This window comes from Rhipicephalus microplus, chromosome 6 (genome assembly GCF_043290135.1).
Source record: "Rhipicephalus microplus isolate Deutch F79 chromosome 6, USDA_Rmic, whole genome shotgun sequence".
Lineage (NCBI taxonomy): Eukaryota > Metazoa > Arthropoda > Arachnida > Ixodida > Ixodidae > Rhipicephalus > Rhipicephalus microplus.
Window position 1 is genome coordinate 176276876 of NC_134705.1, and position 17267 is coordinate 176294142.

Consider the following 17267-nt stretch of genomic DNA (forward strand, 5'->3'; position numbering starts at 1 on the left):
CACTCACCTGAGCACTCAAGGCCCTTTTTTACCTGCTAGCATAAGTTAGCAGGTGGCTTCAGCAATTATCTGTTTTCTGTCCATCGAGTCATACTCGTATAAAGTTTTTACTGTCGTTATCTGGCACTCCTCTCTCACGCTTTACAACTTCAGTGGCATTTTTTTTTTCACCTTAGAACATTCTAGTCCAGGTTCCTGAAGGCATTTCCACAACGGGAAACGGTGCTGCAGTTTTGCAGGTAGCCTGAACAGCACGTCTTGTGTTGCTTTGACCGTGGTATGCGTGGTCACTTAGTTGAAATGTATCTTACTTTGCTGTCTGTGTGCTGACGGAAGCTCTTATGATGTGGAAAAAAAGAAAGATGCAAAGCCTATTGTACTGTAGACTGCGAAAGGAGAGTTAGCATGTTAATTGCTGGTAACTAAATCTTGTGTTAGTTGAGCAGTAGTTTTCTAATGGCATTGGAAAGCTTGAAAAGGTGATTTGTTCCCTTTTTTTTTCCAAGTGCATGTGATGAAGCCGTCAGCTAGTACGTAGCATCCACAACATAATTACAGAGGCAGTGTTACGAGTGCTACGTAACTGCATCCGAACACACTGTCCAGAGTTGCGTTATGGATGCTATGTAGAGTGACTTGTTGGGCGAGTTGGTTCATTCTTACTGTAGCTTTTAGCGCGAAATAAACGCGAGAGACGGACAACCCCTTGTCCGTCCCTCGTCCTTATTTTGCACTAAAAGCTACCGTCAGGATGATATGTTCTTGCTAATAGTCTGCATACCTAGCATCCATAATGGCATCGCACATGTAAAAACAGTGTGTTTCACAAAGCGGGTACTAGCAAAAGGTACTTGAAAATGCTCTTCGTGCAACACTGTGTCGTTACGTGTACAATACCAATATGAAAGTGGCGTATGTATTACTAAAACTCGCTATTGTGTGCCCAGTGATTCTTGCGTTAACGTTCATTACACTCAGCAGCAAAGTACAGCCTGGAATGATCGCATGCCTGAGGTTATGTGCATTTGGACTGGCTTTGAGCAATCAAGACTTTTACACTTTACGTGTCATACATTTAGGCTTTTTATACATATATGTTGATCATTATACAAATCGTTCTTATATCGCCTTTACTTTGATAAAACATCTTTAGCTATGTTTTGGGCATTCACTTTGCAGAAAATGCATGTTGTATGCAATTGTGAAATCTTTTGTATTTTCGTTCCGGTATTTTTTCTCAATTTCGGCTTTTTAACTAGCTGTCTCTGTTGCCATGAGGTCCTTTGTGACCAACTGTACCTTTAACTCACTTTCATAGGTGTGCCTAGTCGTGATGCTGCATACTTTTTACAGAAATGTGTCATCGTGCCACAAGTGGAACTGCTTTTTTATCTTGTGTCCCATGCTTTAGATGTCACTTTCTTTTTAGGACAACCTTAAATTGTGGAACCTTGTACATATGCAGATTTATAGATGAGCGGCTAAGTAAACCTGGAAGTGCCTTGCCTTTGGTATATATTAATAGTGATAGGCCGTGTTGAGAATAGATCATAGCTGTAATCTTTGTATTTCAGGCAGGCATTTTGCCGGCAACAAAAAGAAGAAAGGACGATTTTCTAGTGTTTTTGTAACGCACATGGAACAAACACGACCATCTGACTTCTGACGATGTTTTGTGTGGCCTTCTTTTAATTGCAGTACATTTCTTGGCTCTTGATTGAGACAAGTTAATTGCTAGTTTGCTCTTTTCTAGTGATAAATAACTACTGACTTACGCAGGTGTGGGAGAAAAGTTTTTTGCTTCCACTAATTGCAACACTGCGTTGGGTTAGCCATGAACAGAAAAATTTTAATCTTGTGAACCCAACGGCTTCACCCTAATGGAACCTTTATGCACCCTGCTTGCATGCTATTGTACACCAGTTTGGATTTTTTTTTTTTGCCCGGCAGTTTGTGTCCCCTGAATTTTGGTGTGAAAAACCTAAAGCATTTATTTGACTTGGCTTATTGTACATGTTCAGTGACTCAGACATCAGTGATGGGTGTGAGGTCATTTTATTTATGTTTTGTCACCCAGCTTGTTGCACCGAACGACTTCGGAATTGAAACATTTAATCATTAAGGCCCATTTCACGGAGATACTGTAACAAGTCATGAAGTGTGTGATGCTACGAATGGCCATTAACAAAATGATTTACATGCGTGCTGTGTGGCAAGATTGTATCGTGGTACATTCAAATACGTATATATCGAACTCGTGATAAAGTGGGAATCAGTTTCGTATGTCGTATAATTCAATATAAAGGTTCTGAAGAATTTACTGTATATTTAATGCGAATCTTATTGTGCCTGCTAGCTTCACCGCAGCACAAGGGGGCTTATTATTTAGTTTTTATTTTAACATAGTTTGTGATTGTGGCGGTGAGTTAGTTATACGCGAGAAAATACGCCATCGATATAAACAGCACCTGAACATCTTCACACGCAGCTGTGCGCACTCGTCGGACTCCGGAAGCCTCTTGCATGCCTCAGCCAAAGTGACTGTGTGCACTTGTCGCGAGGAGTGCTAGTAGGTCCATGCACTTGCCACACGCCCCCCCCCCCCCCCCCCAATAAAAGCGAAAAAAGAAAAAACATGCTGTACGCGCTGTTTCCGAAATCCATACGAGGACTTAGATTAGTGCACGTCAAATAACCCTAGGTGGTCGAAATTTCCGGAGCCCTCCACTACGGCGTCTCTCATAATCGGTTTTTGGATGTTAAACCCCACATATCAATCAATCTAAGATTACTAAAGACCTCTGGAACGCCTCCTGCATGCCGTTGCACGGACAGATTGGAGAGGACGTATACGAACTGAGCTACAAAACAGTGCGACATTGGTGTTGCCGCCTTGCGGATCAGTCGGCGTGCTTCTTGGGATGCTGTATGTGGCGTCATCATCAGGCTTGTCTGCGTTAGATTGCATTGATAATCGCCAGCTTTGCAGAGAAACAACAGCGTTATTCTGCTTCACAGCAGCCATCGCGTCAACAATAAAGGGAGCAAAGAATTGCTGTGAAGTGAACAGCGACCGCGCACGACGGGCCAACAAGCAGAGAGAAGCCATGAAAGAAAACATGTGGTAGCAGGGGGTAGTTTCTACTCGCCTTGTGCGGAACCCATCTAATCACACCGCTCGCTCTCTCTCCCTAGGGCATGCAGGAAGGACCGCTTTTGCCAGTAAAAGCCAACTTCTTGTGAGGAAAAGATAACTTATTGGGGCGGAATTTCGTGCTGCCCGTTGTATGAAGCATTCCGGCTGCTTTTGTTTTCCTGCGCTTTGTCGTGGTCAGGAATAGTTCGATATAAAGGATAATTCAGTGCATCCGAGTTCAATATACTCGTGTTTGACTGTGTTTCAATTCGATACTTCTGAGCGTCGTAAGCAACGATCATAAGGATGCGATGTGTGAAAGTAAGTTAACACAACGAGACACTTTGACATAACAGCTTTCATGCATACACCACTTGAGGAGCATGCACCTGCTTCCAGTGTCATTTCGTCGTCCCTCCCTGCTTGTGGTGTGCCCAGCTTGGAGCGTGCGAACGAAGATGTCGCTATGGTCATTGGAACGTCAGCTGTCCCACCAACATGACTCACAACCGGCAGAGAAATACGCAGCCTGGTATTTGTTGCCCCGTGACTCCTAGGATTCATCTGATGTCACCATTGGCATTGCCTTCTCGGAGAACATCTTCGAGTTTCGGATCCGCTCTTCTAGCACCTGCGAGAAATAATGACAAGTTTTCTGTTATTATTGCCTATCCCCTGTATGAGTGGCTCTCATGGCATAATTCTTTGTCGGTTGTTGTTTCTCTAATTTAGCCTGTCCGACCCTGCTTTTTCGGAGATCCCACGGTTAACGTGTCCTTTCCTAATGGTAATGTTGTGGAACGCTTCTTGATCTTAGAGGCTTTTGTTTTAAAGGCGACACGAGTTGTCCTGGCTTGTGGCCTCTGCGATTAGGTCTGGCAACACAAGAAAATGAAAAAAAAAAAAAGGTGGTGAATGGACAACTTGCGCATGACATCACGGATGCAGCAGCGTACTTGGTCTTACAGCATGGCTGCTGTGATGACACCAGCGCAGTATATTTGCTTAATGTCGCGTTTGGCCTGTTCCAATGTGCTAAAGACAAAGTCGTAATGTGATTGGTCTCTGTCCCAAAATAATGACAGTGTCTGTGTACTGTGCGCTATTATCATTCAAATGACAGCAGAATATTGGGCGGCGTTCACCCAAGGATTCTATGATGTATGTGCGCGAGCTCAAGCAAACTTTTGAGTTGATAGTACGTCACAGTTATTTTTCGCATTGACCTGGATGGCTGCGCATACATCATGTGATTTTACGGCCTCTTTTAAATTATCGCTAGTCCAAGAAGCTCATCCAGAACTCGACGTGTAACCCTAACACGAATTCGTGGTGTTGGCATGCATTGAAATTCCAGCGTCCGAAACAACCTCAAGTCTGCCTTTTTCATTTTCCTGCACTGCCACCTGGCGTTTTGGTTGGAGGGCAGAGCTTTGAGAGCTGATCCGGTTCAACAGGGATCCTCAAAACAATATCCTTCGAAATCGAATTCCCTGCGTAGACCTTGCCACAGTGTGTTGCGACTTTTCCGCTAGGGCATTCACTGCAACATCGTGAAGACCGCGGGATTGCCTGTAAACATTGGCGCTATGTAAATTTTCTGATAGAAGCAACGCACAACAGATGAGACCTGCAATTCAAGCCACGATCACTCTGCACCAATTTTGCTTCCCAAACGTGGTGACAAAGATTTTGTCTTGTTGTGTGGCTCATAGATCAAAGCCCACTAGGAGATGTGCCCGAAGAAAACCATCAACGCAAAACCCACTAGGAGATGTGCCGGGAGAAAACCGTCAACACACCTTATGTGTATGGCTTACCTAAAGTATGGCTTACCTCCTGGCGCCTTTGCTCTGCTTTGGCCAGCTTCTGGCGTAACGCTTCGGCAGTCACCGTGGGGCACTCGACAGCTCTCTTCTGCACAAATGGCAATCGCAATCGGCAGCAGTCTGAGAAGACTTTTAAGGTCCTTATGGGTGTAATTAGAAATATACTAGATTTCACCGTGTTTTGCAATCAGAGGTGCAGCTTTTCACTTTTTTCTGTATGTGAACACGAATCGGACGGCTTGGTTGGTGTTCTAAGTCGGCCTGATATGCCCAATTCCTGATATACACATATATAGTCGAGTCCTGTATATGGATGCCTGCCATGTATGGCTTTGTATGGTTACTTTTATATATAGATGATTGATCTCATGCGTACAGTTTATAATGTCTAATTTATCCCCTTCCAATGCAGCAAGTGTTCTGACAATACACTTGTTATGAATAAGGTAGGAACTGCAGAGTTAAAAAAAGAAGTTTGTAGACGGTGAATTGAATGCAAAGAAGCAAAAAAATAAAAGAAAAAGACTAGACTTTCATAGACGTTAAATGTAACCTGCATGAAGACGCAAGAGGCAGCACGTTGCAGTTTGTGAAGCCGGACAAAAGTGATATTCTGGAACGAGTGTTTGCAACGGGATGGGACCTCCTGTTGCGAGAAAATTCTGCAAGCTTAGGAAGCCAAGGCCCATTGAAGTGGGAGAGGAACCTTTGGGGAAATGGAGGAAGGTTAATCAAGCATGTGTTCGGTTGACTACCCTACAGGTGGGGATTGGTGGGGGGAGGGGAGAATAATAGATAAGAGAAGGAGAATGAAGAGGTAGGAAAAATAACAAACGAACAGTGTAAACACGCGAGGCAAATTCGTGCACTAATAGTTCATCAAGACCAGTGGAAGGCGTGCATCTTTGCATGTGTTGACTGGTCAACGGTTTACACGCTTAACTTATTGTAGATGACGTTTAAACTTTGAGAAGCGTTTAAAATACTGGCTGGAAAAGTTGGGGGCAGCTTTGTGCTGTAGGGGTGCCGTGCCTTAAGGAACTGGGAGACTTTTCTTGTTGGTTGGTTGGCTGGTTCCTCAACACCTTGGCGCAACCCACCCGGGGGATAGGCCATGAATCGGATGGTGCCTTGCTTATTGAACTAATTCACTTAATGGGGGGAAAGGGTGGAAATCGAATTTATTAGTTACACAGAAATAATTTGGGCTCGTAAGATTTTCTCTGCATTTTTTTTTCATTTTTTCCTCCTTCTCTTTGCTTCTGTTTTTGTCTCTATTTTTATCCCTTTCTTCTTTTTTATCTATTTCTTTATCTTTCTACCTTTTCTTCTCTTTCTTTGCCGTGGTAAGCTTATGGTGCTCAGCAGCCCGACTCGAATTTCGTGGGTTTGATTCCGGCTTCGGGGGCCCCGTTTCGGTGAAGGCGAAGTGGTACAGGCCCGTGTCCTTTGCGATGGCAGTGCACGTTAAAAAAACAAAACAAAAACGGATGGTCGAAATTTCCGGATTTCTCCGCTGCGTCCTGCCTAGTAATCGTGTGGTGGCGTTGGCTCGTAAAACCCCTGTTATTATTGTTCTCTCTCTATCATTTGTCGGTCTTTTATTCTCTCTTTCCCTTCCTGTCTTGCTCACTTTTTCTCGCTTCCCTCTCTCACTATCTCTATCATTCTCATTCTGTCTCACTTTGTGTCTATCTCTTTCTCTATATATATATATATATATACTTTTTTTTCTTTCCTGTCTTCCCTTTCTTTCTCTGTATAACTCTTTTCTTCTTTCTTTCTTAGCACTCGTTCTCGCGCCTGTCTGAGTTATTGCGCCCCACGCCGGACAAACCGGTGCACGTGTTGTGGGATGAAAAGACGGAAGAGGGCGCGTGCCGGCCGAGTTATTGCGTTAATTCCGACGATGATGTTAGCTTTTTGCGACTAACGCAGCTTTTCCGAGCATGAACAGCTCCGCTCTTAAAAAGTATCGATGCAGGAAGCAGTTCAATATAACCAAAGTGTCGTGTAGCAGGCGAGAAAAAAAATGGCAGTGCAAATTATAGAAATAGCGGCTTCCGTCAAGAAGGAGGAGGAACGAGCTTCACCTTAACTCAATTATGAAAGAGCGAGGTCGGAAGTTTGAGTGCAACAGGTGTAAAAGACCACTTCATGAAGTTTCATTCTACTGGCATGAAACTCCGTGCAGAACGGGATTTCTTCATTAGAAAAGCTTGGTGCGCGGTTACGGATCGCTGTTGTCAAAGGCATAAACGTGCGCAGGGTTCCCCTTCGGGAGGGAGGCACTGCAACAAACCTTTGCCCCCCCCCACCCGGTGGGGAACCCCGCCCCCACTAATCATCTTCTAAGAGGACGGGGGGGAGCACCCTCCCTTTTTAGGTGGCTGGTGCAGATAGCCGCCGTCTGCACGCCTATGCTGTATTACATCCGCGGACATCCCCACTGCTTCCGCACTCACCTGAAAGCGCTCTGGTGGCGCTGCCGGCGGTGTGTCGCCCAGGGGAACGTCGAAGGCGACCGCTCGGGGCTGACGTTCCGGTGGTGGTCCGCGCTCTTTCTCGGCCGGTGCGGTAGGCTCGGCATTCTGCGCCGCCTTGGCCGCCCCGCAGCCCATGGTCGATGCCTGTGGAGCTGCGCGTCCACCGCGCGCGTTCTCAAAATTTCGCAATTACGTGGTTTCCACGGCAGCGCGGGGATTTCCCCCGCTTCGGCCACTTTGTTCGGAGAAACGCTGCTATCGAAGTCAGATATAAGTGAGAGGCAAACGACGGGGGTGTGCATTTTATAGCGTGCGACGTATTAACTTTTTTTTTTCGGTTTTGAGTAGGCGCATTTTGTTACCGCGTTTTTTATGGTCCAATCGAGCGAAAGTGAATTCCGCAAGTTCTCTCCCCCAAAGCTCTCATGTGGCCGGGAAGGAGGGAGAGAGAGAAAGGGAGCCTCCACCGAATGCCCCTCACCACAACTTCCGCGCTTCCCCACTCTCAGGCGCACATATGTACAGCGAGTTTTTATTGACGAGGAGAGTCGGAATATTTGCTAATTTGCTGACGCATTTGTTCTGACATATTTGCTATGGCGCGATAATCTCTTTGATATCCCTGTCTCGTGCTTCTTTCGGTCAAGTTTTTCGCGTAAGGCATGTATGTCTCTTGAGTCTATACATATACGCCCGTCGGGATAAAGTTTATCATATAGGTGCGGCGATTTTTCGTTTATTCAGGCGCAGCTGACTTGATATTCATTAACTATTATTTATAGGCAATTATAAAATCATCATTTCTTTAGAATAACGGCTACTTGATTTCAAATTTCTGACTATTCGCGCACTTTTTTCGGGCATACATTCAGTGTACGGTGCCAGGCTTCCGGAAGGGTAATTGCCTCTTATCTGACGCGCCATCGGTCGACCTGCAAAAACTGTCGCTACAATCAATGTGGATGGCATTAAGAATTCACGACGCGGGGCGCATCATTGTGCCCGACTTGCGTCGGTAATCGTAGAATGGAAAAGTGCCCATTGCGGGGTTTACTAATAAATAAAATATACTGTTACAGTTCGCCGGGCCTTTTAGAATGCTCACTTCGTGTACGCCGCTATAGGCGCAGTATTAGCGCTCGATGGAAGTGATGGAACGGTGCAAAATATCTAGCGTATGAATTGCCGCCTCTTTCGTTTCGACATGCTGAAAGCTGTCACGTGTCGGTGGCGGCGCGTCGTATAGATGATTTAACACATTCGGACGGCCATGCTTCTGTGTATTCACAAAGGAAAGCGCTTATGCAAGAAACGTGGGGATACGTAACCTTAAATGAAATGCCGTGCGAAATGAGGCATTTATTTAGCTTTGACTATAGGGAGTCATGATGACTGACGGGACAGTTCTCGCCGAACTTTTCCCTGCAACGTGGTCCGAAAACGCTGCCGATCGGTAGTCCTTAGAACACGCGAGCCAAACTCTGTGTTTTCGGATTTATCCGATTAAGAAAGCATTTTCAAACGTTCAAAGGGCGTTTTCAAAGCCCAGTCAATCATCGATCGAAAGAACGCACCTCCGTCAGTAACGTAAACCTTAATTAGTTAACTAAGCTTGCGTCTAATAGAAGTTCAAAGGTTGTAGTACCCGTAAATGTGCGTGTTCATTATTAAAGTATTTGTGTGGTAAACTTTTCCAGACATCGAAAGTACACTTACCATAGATTCGCATGCTTTCGTAGTAAGATATTATTTAATCGAAATATTTGGAGCATTGATAATAATAGTAATAGGTCCTTATTTTTCACCAAGCTGATGAAAGAGGCTAGGAGGTAAAGCTGAGAAAGCAGCTTGTCTAGCTACAGTCCTCCAAAAGTGGACTTGGGCGATTATACAACAAAGCATATGAGCAGCCTAATTAACAAAGTTAATAGAGAGCAGGCAGGAAAAAAATAAAAGAATGGAGAAGCAGGATTGTCAGCAACGATGGAAAGCAATTTCATTGCAGATAATTGTCAACAAAATTACATTGTAACTACTTATAATGCAAAACTAAATGCAGAATTTCGGGGCATTGTAGATCTACGAGAAATAAACTCCAATCATCGCCGAATTTTTTCTCTTAAAGAATAAACTCCGGAAAGCACCCTGTGAATTCCAAGAAAAATGAACTCCGATATTGTTAAGCCCTGGTTATAGCGCTGTGTGTGGCCTGGAATTCACAATTAGTTCTCAGTAAAGTAGAAATAGTTCCCTTTTTTTTCTTTACTAACGATGCCATATACCCAAATTACCGCGCCATGTAGCCAAAATTTATAGCCGTTGGCTGATTTGAGCATTGTGGACTGCTTAGTTACCGAGGCTGTCGTGAGAGGCCGCCATGTGCCCGCGCATGCGCGATCGCGATCACACTGAAAGTAAGCCACGCGTTCGCAAAAAAAAAAAAAAAGAAAACGGTGATGAAGGTTGCCGACACGCGCGTGACGCAGCTTCTTTTCCCGTGCCATATACCTCCCTGCTTAGCTTCCAGCACGCTTGTCGGGAGTAGAAAAAAAAAAGAGAAAATAATTCGTTATTAACTTGTAAATTATTTTGTTATATCCGATATTTGTTGCAACAATAAAAGTAGAGATCGACTCTATGTCAAATGAGCAATCTGGCTGACGCAAAAATTTTAGGTACAGAAACACATTATTCTAGGCCCTAAACCAAATAATTCAGTCCTCGCCTGACCTTGTAGCATTTCAAACTTAGCAAGCCTGAACATGGGAAAAATAAAATGATAACAATGTTCGTTTGACAAAGCGGAGCCTGCGTTTACATTTATTTGAAAAAAGATGAGACGCAAACGATTTAAGAAAATGTTTTTTAGTACTTATCTTGCTCTTTATGCTACCTTTCCGGGTTCTGAGCTTTTCGTGAACCAGATATTTCTTCTTCACAGCTCATATTGCAGAGGCTCATGTTTTTAATTTTTTCGGTTTCTATCGCCATAAAAAGCATAAATATCACTGAATTGGCGCGTGGTCACCCAAAGTTCGTATCTATAGTTCGCTATAAAGGATGATTCGATATATAAGTGTTTGTTGTAATGAGGTTTAACTGTAATTCGTTGCGACCATTCGCAGATAGATGCTCGCTGGGAAACATTTGGCCAAGAGATAACCGTTACATATGTATACGCACCCTTCAATGGCTGTAGGCACGGTGCCTTTCGTAATGCGTCCAGCGAGGGTAAAAAAAAAACGTGCTATACATCGACACAGTTCTTGCACCTTCACGGTACTCCAGCATCAGGCTCCATCGTTCTTGAACTAAGTGTTAATCGTTAATCTTTGCCGCGCGCAATGTATGGGGAAAAAAAATTAAAACCCTCGCTCTTGGATGACATCAATATCTCGTACCACGTTTGTTTCACGTCTTGCAAACGTTAGGCCTTACCCTGGGGACTCCAAAATTTCGGCAACCCTCGTGGAACTACATCGGTTCTGAAATAGTTTGATCGCGTGCGGAATGCTGAAGTCACTTTCGCCGCAGCACACTGGTGTCTTGCGAAAAAAAGCGCAATAAGATTGGCAAGGGCCAACTAACTCTCGCGGTACACAACAGATTACGCCCGCCTGAGGGCGCCGTTGTATTACGAGCTCCAGTATGATCACTTACATCTACAAACTTCACTGGCAATCACGCGTTTATGGCGTCGCTGCGGCCTCGAAAATCAGAAAATACGTACACACCATGTTTTCTTCCGCCACGTTCCCCTTCCCCCTTCCACACTGCGAATCTTCCTAATTTCGAGTTGACCACGTTGGCAGGTTATGATAATTTTCACAAACATAGTAAACGCAGTGGCTAGCGAATAACAAAGCAGGGGAGGTCGCCTGCGCCAGCAGCGACCTCCAAACACTTGTTGCACACGGGTGAGAGCAAATATACGTTCCCGAAGTCGCAGGGGCGACACGCTAGCTTACAGCTCGCTCAGACTAAACGAAACGCGCAGAATCAGCAGCGAAGAACGTACTGTTCAGAACGAAGCCCCAGCCGCTATCTTCTTTCACGGCCCGCCCGGTCGTACTTTCGCGCTGGGACACCCATGACGTGGAGCTGCAGCGCCCACGGCCTTTCGCCGAATGTGTGTCAGCGCGAGATTTCTAACTCGGCGCTCGCATGTCGATGCTGTTGCTAGGACGCCAGAGGTGCGCGTGCGTGTTTGCGAAGCGTACATCGTACGGGGAAAAAGCGCGCGGTCGATCTATCGGTTGGCAATCGAAGTGCCACAAGCCGATGCAAACCCCTTCCCTGTTCGCGCCACTTTTCGAGGGAAATCGATGTGTTCGTGGTGTTGAACGTGGCGCGCGTGCAAGATAGTGATTTCGCGCGCCGTCTAACGTCGGCTTCTCTCTGACTGAAGGAATGCGGCTGGGTGCCGCTCGCGGAACGAGTTCGCGAAGAAAGTTTACGACGCTTCTAGGCGACCTGACCACCGAGTTGAGCGCGCGTAGATTGGAGACTAACCCCAATTACGCGCTTATTGCGCCCTAGCGCGCATGCGCACACTGGGTCGTTCGCGTGGTGATCTATAGTGCAGGCACAAGGCACGCTGCTTCTAAGACTTATGCCCTCCCGCTCACAATATACGCCCCCTCCCCCGTCCCCCCAAGTTTTGCCTGAAAGTCATAGAGAGAGAAAAATCTTTCTGTAAACCCACCCTGATTTTGTAATACTCCTCCAAAACTATAGGAGGAGGGAAAAAAGGGAAGGAAAGGTAGGGAGCATGTCGAGCGTCAGGTTCGCTTTTCTTGCGCAAGTTGATTCGTGGACAGACCCTTATTACACTGTTGCCCAAAGTCAGGGAACACAATCGAGTGTGAGCGTTGTAACCGTGGTTGGTGTACTTTAAAAAAAATGGAACTGGGGAGGGGCTAAGCACGTAGTAAAGGGCGTTTCTGCTCCACTGACGTGGAACCTGAGCAGAGCTAGGGAGGGGGAGGGGGGGCATGCAGTGTACACTGGTGTTTTCCACAGCAAAATTTTTGCTAATAGGAAATGGGACAAGAAGAAGAAGCAAATCCAGACCGATCGAGGTAAGCCGCCACATTGTTTTCAGATTGTTTTGAGAGTACATTGTTTTCAGATTGTTTTGAGAGTGTGTGCAGTGACTCATTGTGCTATACCAGTCACCTCTCATCATGCCTCCTTCTTTCTCTCCCGTTTACCCTTACCGCAGTGAGGAGTAGCGGGCTAGAAACCTGCTTTTACGGCCGACCTCTCCTCCCTCTTCTTACCAAACATCTTCTTTTTCTGCCTTTGTGAGGCTCTAGGCGTGCCAATATAAAGACCGGACATCTAGGAAGCGTGTTTCAACTCCCCCGACGTTGTCGCAAAGCTGCGTCGGGGTGCAGCTTACCGTTAGGTGGTGCTTCTTTCTTTCATTGACCGATTTCGCCGTAAAGTTGTCTTTGGGTTACACACCGCAACATGCTACGAAGTATGCTTTACAGGAGAAAACTTGGCATTCGCAATCGATTCTCGAAACGAAATTTCACAATTTTCTGTTAATTGATGCAATTAAACCCTAATACGTCGTCGACTATTTGATGGGCTAACTGTTGCCACCTTCGTTTTTAGCATACTGCGGACGATAGGTGGGACTTGCCAAACTTTCGTGGCTCATACCTCTTTACGGTGGACCGTAACGACGACATGGCACGCCGACAGGCCGAGACGTTAAGACGCTCCGCCCCTGAAAGATTCGCCGACTTATTACGATACCGTTTAAGGTAAATTCCGATCGCGGCTGTTTAGGTATTTTAATTTTCCAATAAGTTAATACCCCCCAATAACATCGGCCATTCATGAATCATTCAAATCATTTCGCATATATGCCCCATAATTTCACGGCTTGAAGGAAAGCCTTTCCTAGCAAATGCTTCTGCTTCGGCAGCGCTCACATCTGAAAATCTGGCATCGGTGGCGCTAAGTCTGAGCTTGGGCAAGACCTTTAGACGACGCACTTTCACCAGCTGCATTGCTCATTGTTGAGAAAGAACTGGCGGAGGCTATTTTGTTAAATAGGTACATTTTGTATGTAGAAACAACGTGAGTAGCGCGACTGCCTCGCTAACCGAGAGCGCGGAAGCCAGCGCGTGGACGCGTTCCGAAGCAGTTCCCGCCGTGGAACCCGTCGTCTCTCCACTGTCGTTCCATCCCCATCGCGCTCTTCTTGCTATCGCCGTCTTTCAACCTCCGCGTTCGCTCTGTCGGGGACGGCGACGCCGCGGGAACGGTCTCAAGGCCTGACCGCACGTATCCGTCGCAGCGCGTCAGCGCGACGCTTTTTGACGCGGCGCTGCGCCCTCTCCCTGTAGAGAGAGCGCGCGCGTCGCTAAGCTAAGCAGCGCTCTCTCTCTCTCCGTGTAGAAAAGGACTCGACGGCGCGTCAAAAGAAAATGCACCGACGCGCTGTGACGGACCCGTGGGGTCAGGCCTTGAGAGATTCGCTCAAACGCACCACTATCATTAAACCTTAGAAATTTTGTAGCATGGCATGATTGGATACCGAAAAAGTCCCGGTGAGTGTGGTAATGCCCTCTCTTGCGCTGTGCGGGTATCATCCTGAGTTTCTGAAACGTTTGCGTGTGTGTGTGTGTGTGTGTGTGTGTGTGTGTGTGTGTGTGTGTGTGTGTGTGTGTGTGTGTGTGTGTGTGTGTGAGAGAGAGAGAGAGAGAGAGAGAGTGAGTGAGTGATCTTCAGTTAATCATGGTGATTAATTCTCAGTTACTCATTCATTTTAAAATATTCGGAATCGCGTTTATCTTGAACTGGTTCTGAGCGACGTTAGCCTCGTTTCAGGCCTGTTTTTGCTACTCGATTTTGATCGTGATTATGCAGCAGGCGTACGAACGTCGACAAGCCGAGCTCCTGAATTGCTGCGCACATCAAAAGGAAAACGTCAGACCAGCGTGGAAAGAGCAGCACAGGCGCAGCGAATGCTGGAGGAGCGCTCGCTGTAAGTTGTAAGTTTTGTCTGTCACCTAAGGCAGGAATCAGCAGACTGCGGCCCGTGGGACAGTATCAGGCGGCCCCCTGCATGACGTAAGAACCCTCCCCTCCACAGGCGTGAGCACAAGGGGGCAGGGGGCGGCCGCCCATTTAGTCATATAGAGGGGGTGGGGAGGGGGGGGGGGCACAAAGTCAGTCCTACACCATGACCGGTCTTGAGGAGAGCGCCTCCAGACCGGACGTGCCCGCACATAGACATAATAAAGAGGGGGTGCTGCAACAAACATTCGCCCCCCCCCCCCCGCCCGTAGGGGAAACATGCGCACACTGATGCTCCCCTCCCCCTGTCACTTCGTATCTCAAGACGAACGTGACAGTTTTGACCTCAGTGGGGTTATATGATCAAAAAAAGATCGCTTCCACTTGGCATTGTCCCCTATCTTACACACTTGATAACGTCCCAACTGATTAATAACGTACCCTTTCTGATTAGTTGGCACCAACCCCCGGACCTGCGGTTGTATGTAGGTCGGCCCTCCGTCTCTTACAGCGTTGTTGACCCCTTGTCTAAGGAAACTGGCTTAAACCCATCACACCGTCGATTATAAAGGGAAATCAGTGAAATAACTAATCTTCTTGACCTCAGCACAAGGCGCACACCCATTGGAGGAGATTGGCCTGGTAAAAGGTGAATTCGTCCCATAATTACAGTATTATGTAATTCTTAGGTCCAATAGTTAATTAATTGCTCATTTGAAGTGTGAGGTAATGAAATATATAATGCGCGCCTTATTTAGCAAGAGATTCCTTTAGATGTAGTGATATAGAGCTGAAGGGCAAAGAAAACGTCCCTGTGTCATCCCAGAGTTGTGGCCCCAAACGAAAGAAAAACATGTTCTGATAGCTCCAGGATTTTCCAAAGTATGCTCTTTCTGTATTCATTGAATCGGTGACAAGATATTAAAAATTACCAATCGTTTCGTCCTGTTTAGCGAGATGGCAAAGGGGAATTGAGTCGTTCGGTGGCTATTGCAGGAGCAGTTGCAAAGTACCAACTACGCCATATAACACGCCATAAAAAATTTAAGGACACTTTGAAAATTTTCTAGTATGTTCGGCGAAAACATGTGGCAATTTGACCGACTATGCCATTATTTTTCCTCCCTTTTTCTGTTTTATTTTTTCACACTTTCTTGGCAATGACGTGATTGATGAGAGAGAGTAAGGGGGGGGATAGGTAATAGCTGCGGTGGTGACTTTGTTGCTATGCGCCGCTGCGCAATGACGTGATTCTTGAGAGAGCTTGAAGGGGAGAGGCCACAGCTGGCACCGTTTCAGGTCACGGACGGATGGACGCTAGTGTGAGGCATTAAAGGCTTTCGCTTTAATATTTCGAAGTATATAAGTGCCAACTATATGCAATTAGTCATCATTCTTCGGAGAAGCAAAGTACCCATTTCGCATTATGAGCAAGTGTTCTAGTGACCTGTGTGGCTGATGACAACGGAGAATTATGGCTGAGCCGTTCCTACTGGGTGGGGAGCCTTGAACCTTACACTCGTTACGCAATTCGCATTGCGTGGCGCCTGGCGTTATTTTACTCTTCTACAGTATGTTACATCTGTTGACGCAATATCATCCCCGACATGACGCCTCTATAGAGTATTTTCGGGGCGAAGTTCAAGCTCCCCTTGTCTCTGTGGTGCAATGCTAGACTGCCACGCTTCATATTCTACTCAGTCTTTTTTTTTTTTACTCAGTATTCGCAGTAATTGGTACATACACTGCCAACAGTGGCGTTGGCGGCGGACAACAATGCCACCAGTGTTGGTTGTTGTGTTCTCATAACGCTGTATAAAGGCGTTAGACGACTGCTCCGATCTGCTGAGCTTGCCAACCAACAGGCCCGCGAAGCGGTGGCTAAGAAGGCCTGAACGTGCCGACGTGGAAGACCCGAGCCCGGCTCATCAAACTCCAGGACAACAACCAATAAAAGTTCATTTGCTAACTATAACCTAGGTATACATTCTTACGAGTTGTGAATGCGGAAGCCTCAATGACCCATTGAACGCCCGGGCCAGTGAGCACTGGCCTAAGCCGCATGGCACGGACTTCTAAGGGAACATGGATTCAGTAGCAGAAGCTACCCAGGACGGCAGACGCGCGTATACTGATTGTAAGAGAGGTTGGCATTAGGCCTGCCCACGAAAGAACCTGAAGTGGGGGGGGGGGGCGGACGCGCCCCCGATTATCTGAAAGAGAACGAAGTCCACCCCATACAAGAATTCAGTAGTACCTGCATCGGCATTCTTTTAAAGTGCAAGGTTATAGATAAGATGTCGCCCCTCCTATCCTCCCCATAATGGGAGATCTTGCGTACCCCTATGGTGATATGGACCTCGCGCAATAGTCTCCTAGATAACAGGCCTGTGCGTGCACTCAGTTCCGTCACGCCATGCTACGGACTTAAATTTCTATTGCCAATTACGCCCGGCGCAATGACGCCAGACTTTCGGTCCACCCGCCATACAATTGCGAAAAATCAGAGTGCACAGAAACGCTGTTGGAATATTACTGGAATCGGTTACGACAGTCAGCTTGTGAGCGTAAGGTTGCAGGTTCGACACTGTCGTACTACTTCGAATGTTTTGCTCTAGAATTTGTTCCGCTCTTTATACTTTAATCTCTTTACGATTACCAAAGCGGAGTTAGAAATCAAGCGACAGTATAGGCGGACACTGGGTGTATTGGCGATGCCCTTTTCTGTCACGCAACTCCCCAACGCGGTGGCAAGCTTCTAACCACCGCCTCGAGTTC

The 17267-nt window shown here is 46.5% G+C and overlaps 1 protein-coding gene across 1 annotated transcript; it reads right to left on the reverse strand.

The window, feature by feature from the left end:
• Positions 1-3539: 3539 nt before the first annotated feature.
• Positions 3540-7708, reverse strand: LOC142765675 (uncharacterized). The gene is made up of 3 exons (XM_075867092.1): positions 7431-7708; positions 4973-5053; positions 3540-3767 (listed from the first exon to the last, which is right to left on the reverse strand). Exons 1-3 carry the CDS (start codon positions 7584-7586, stop codon positions 3690-3692), a joined length of 315 nt encoding a protein of 104 aa, XP_075723207.1. The 5' UTR covers positions 7587-7708; the 3' UTR covers positions 3540-3689.
• Positions 7709-17267: the final 9559 nt, after the last annotated feature.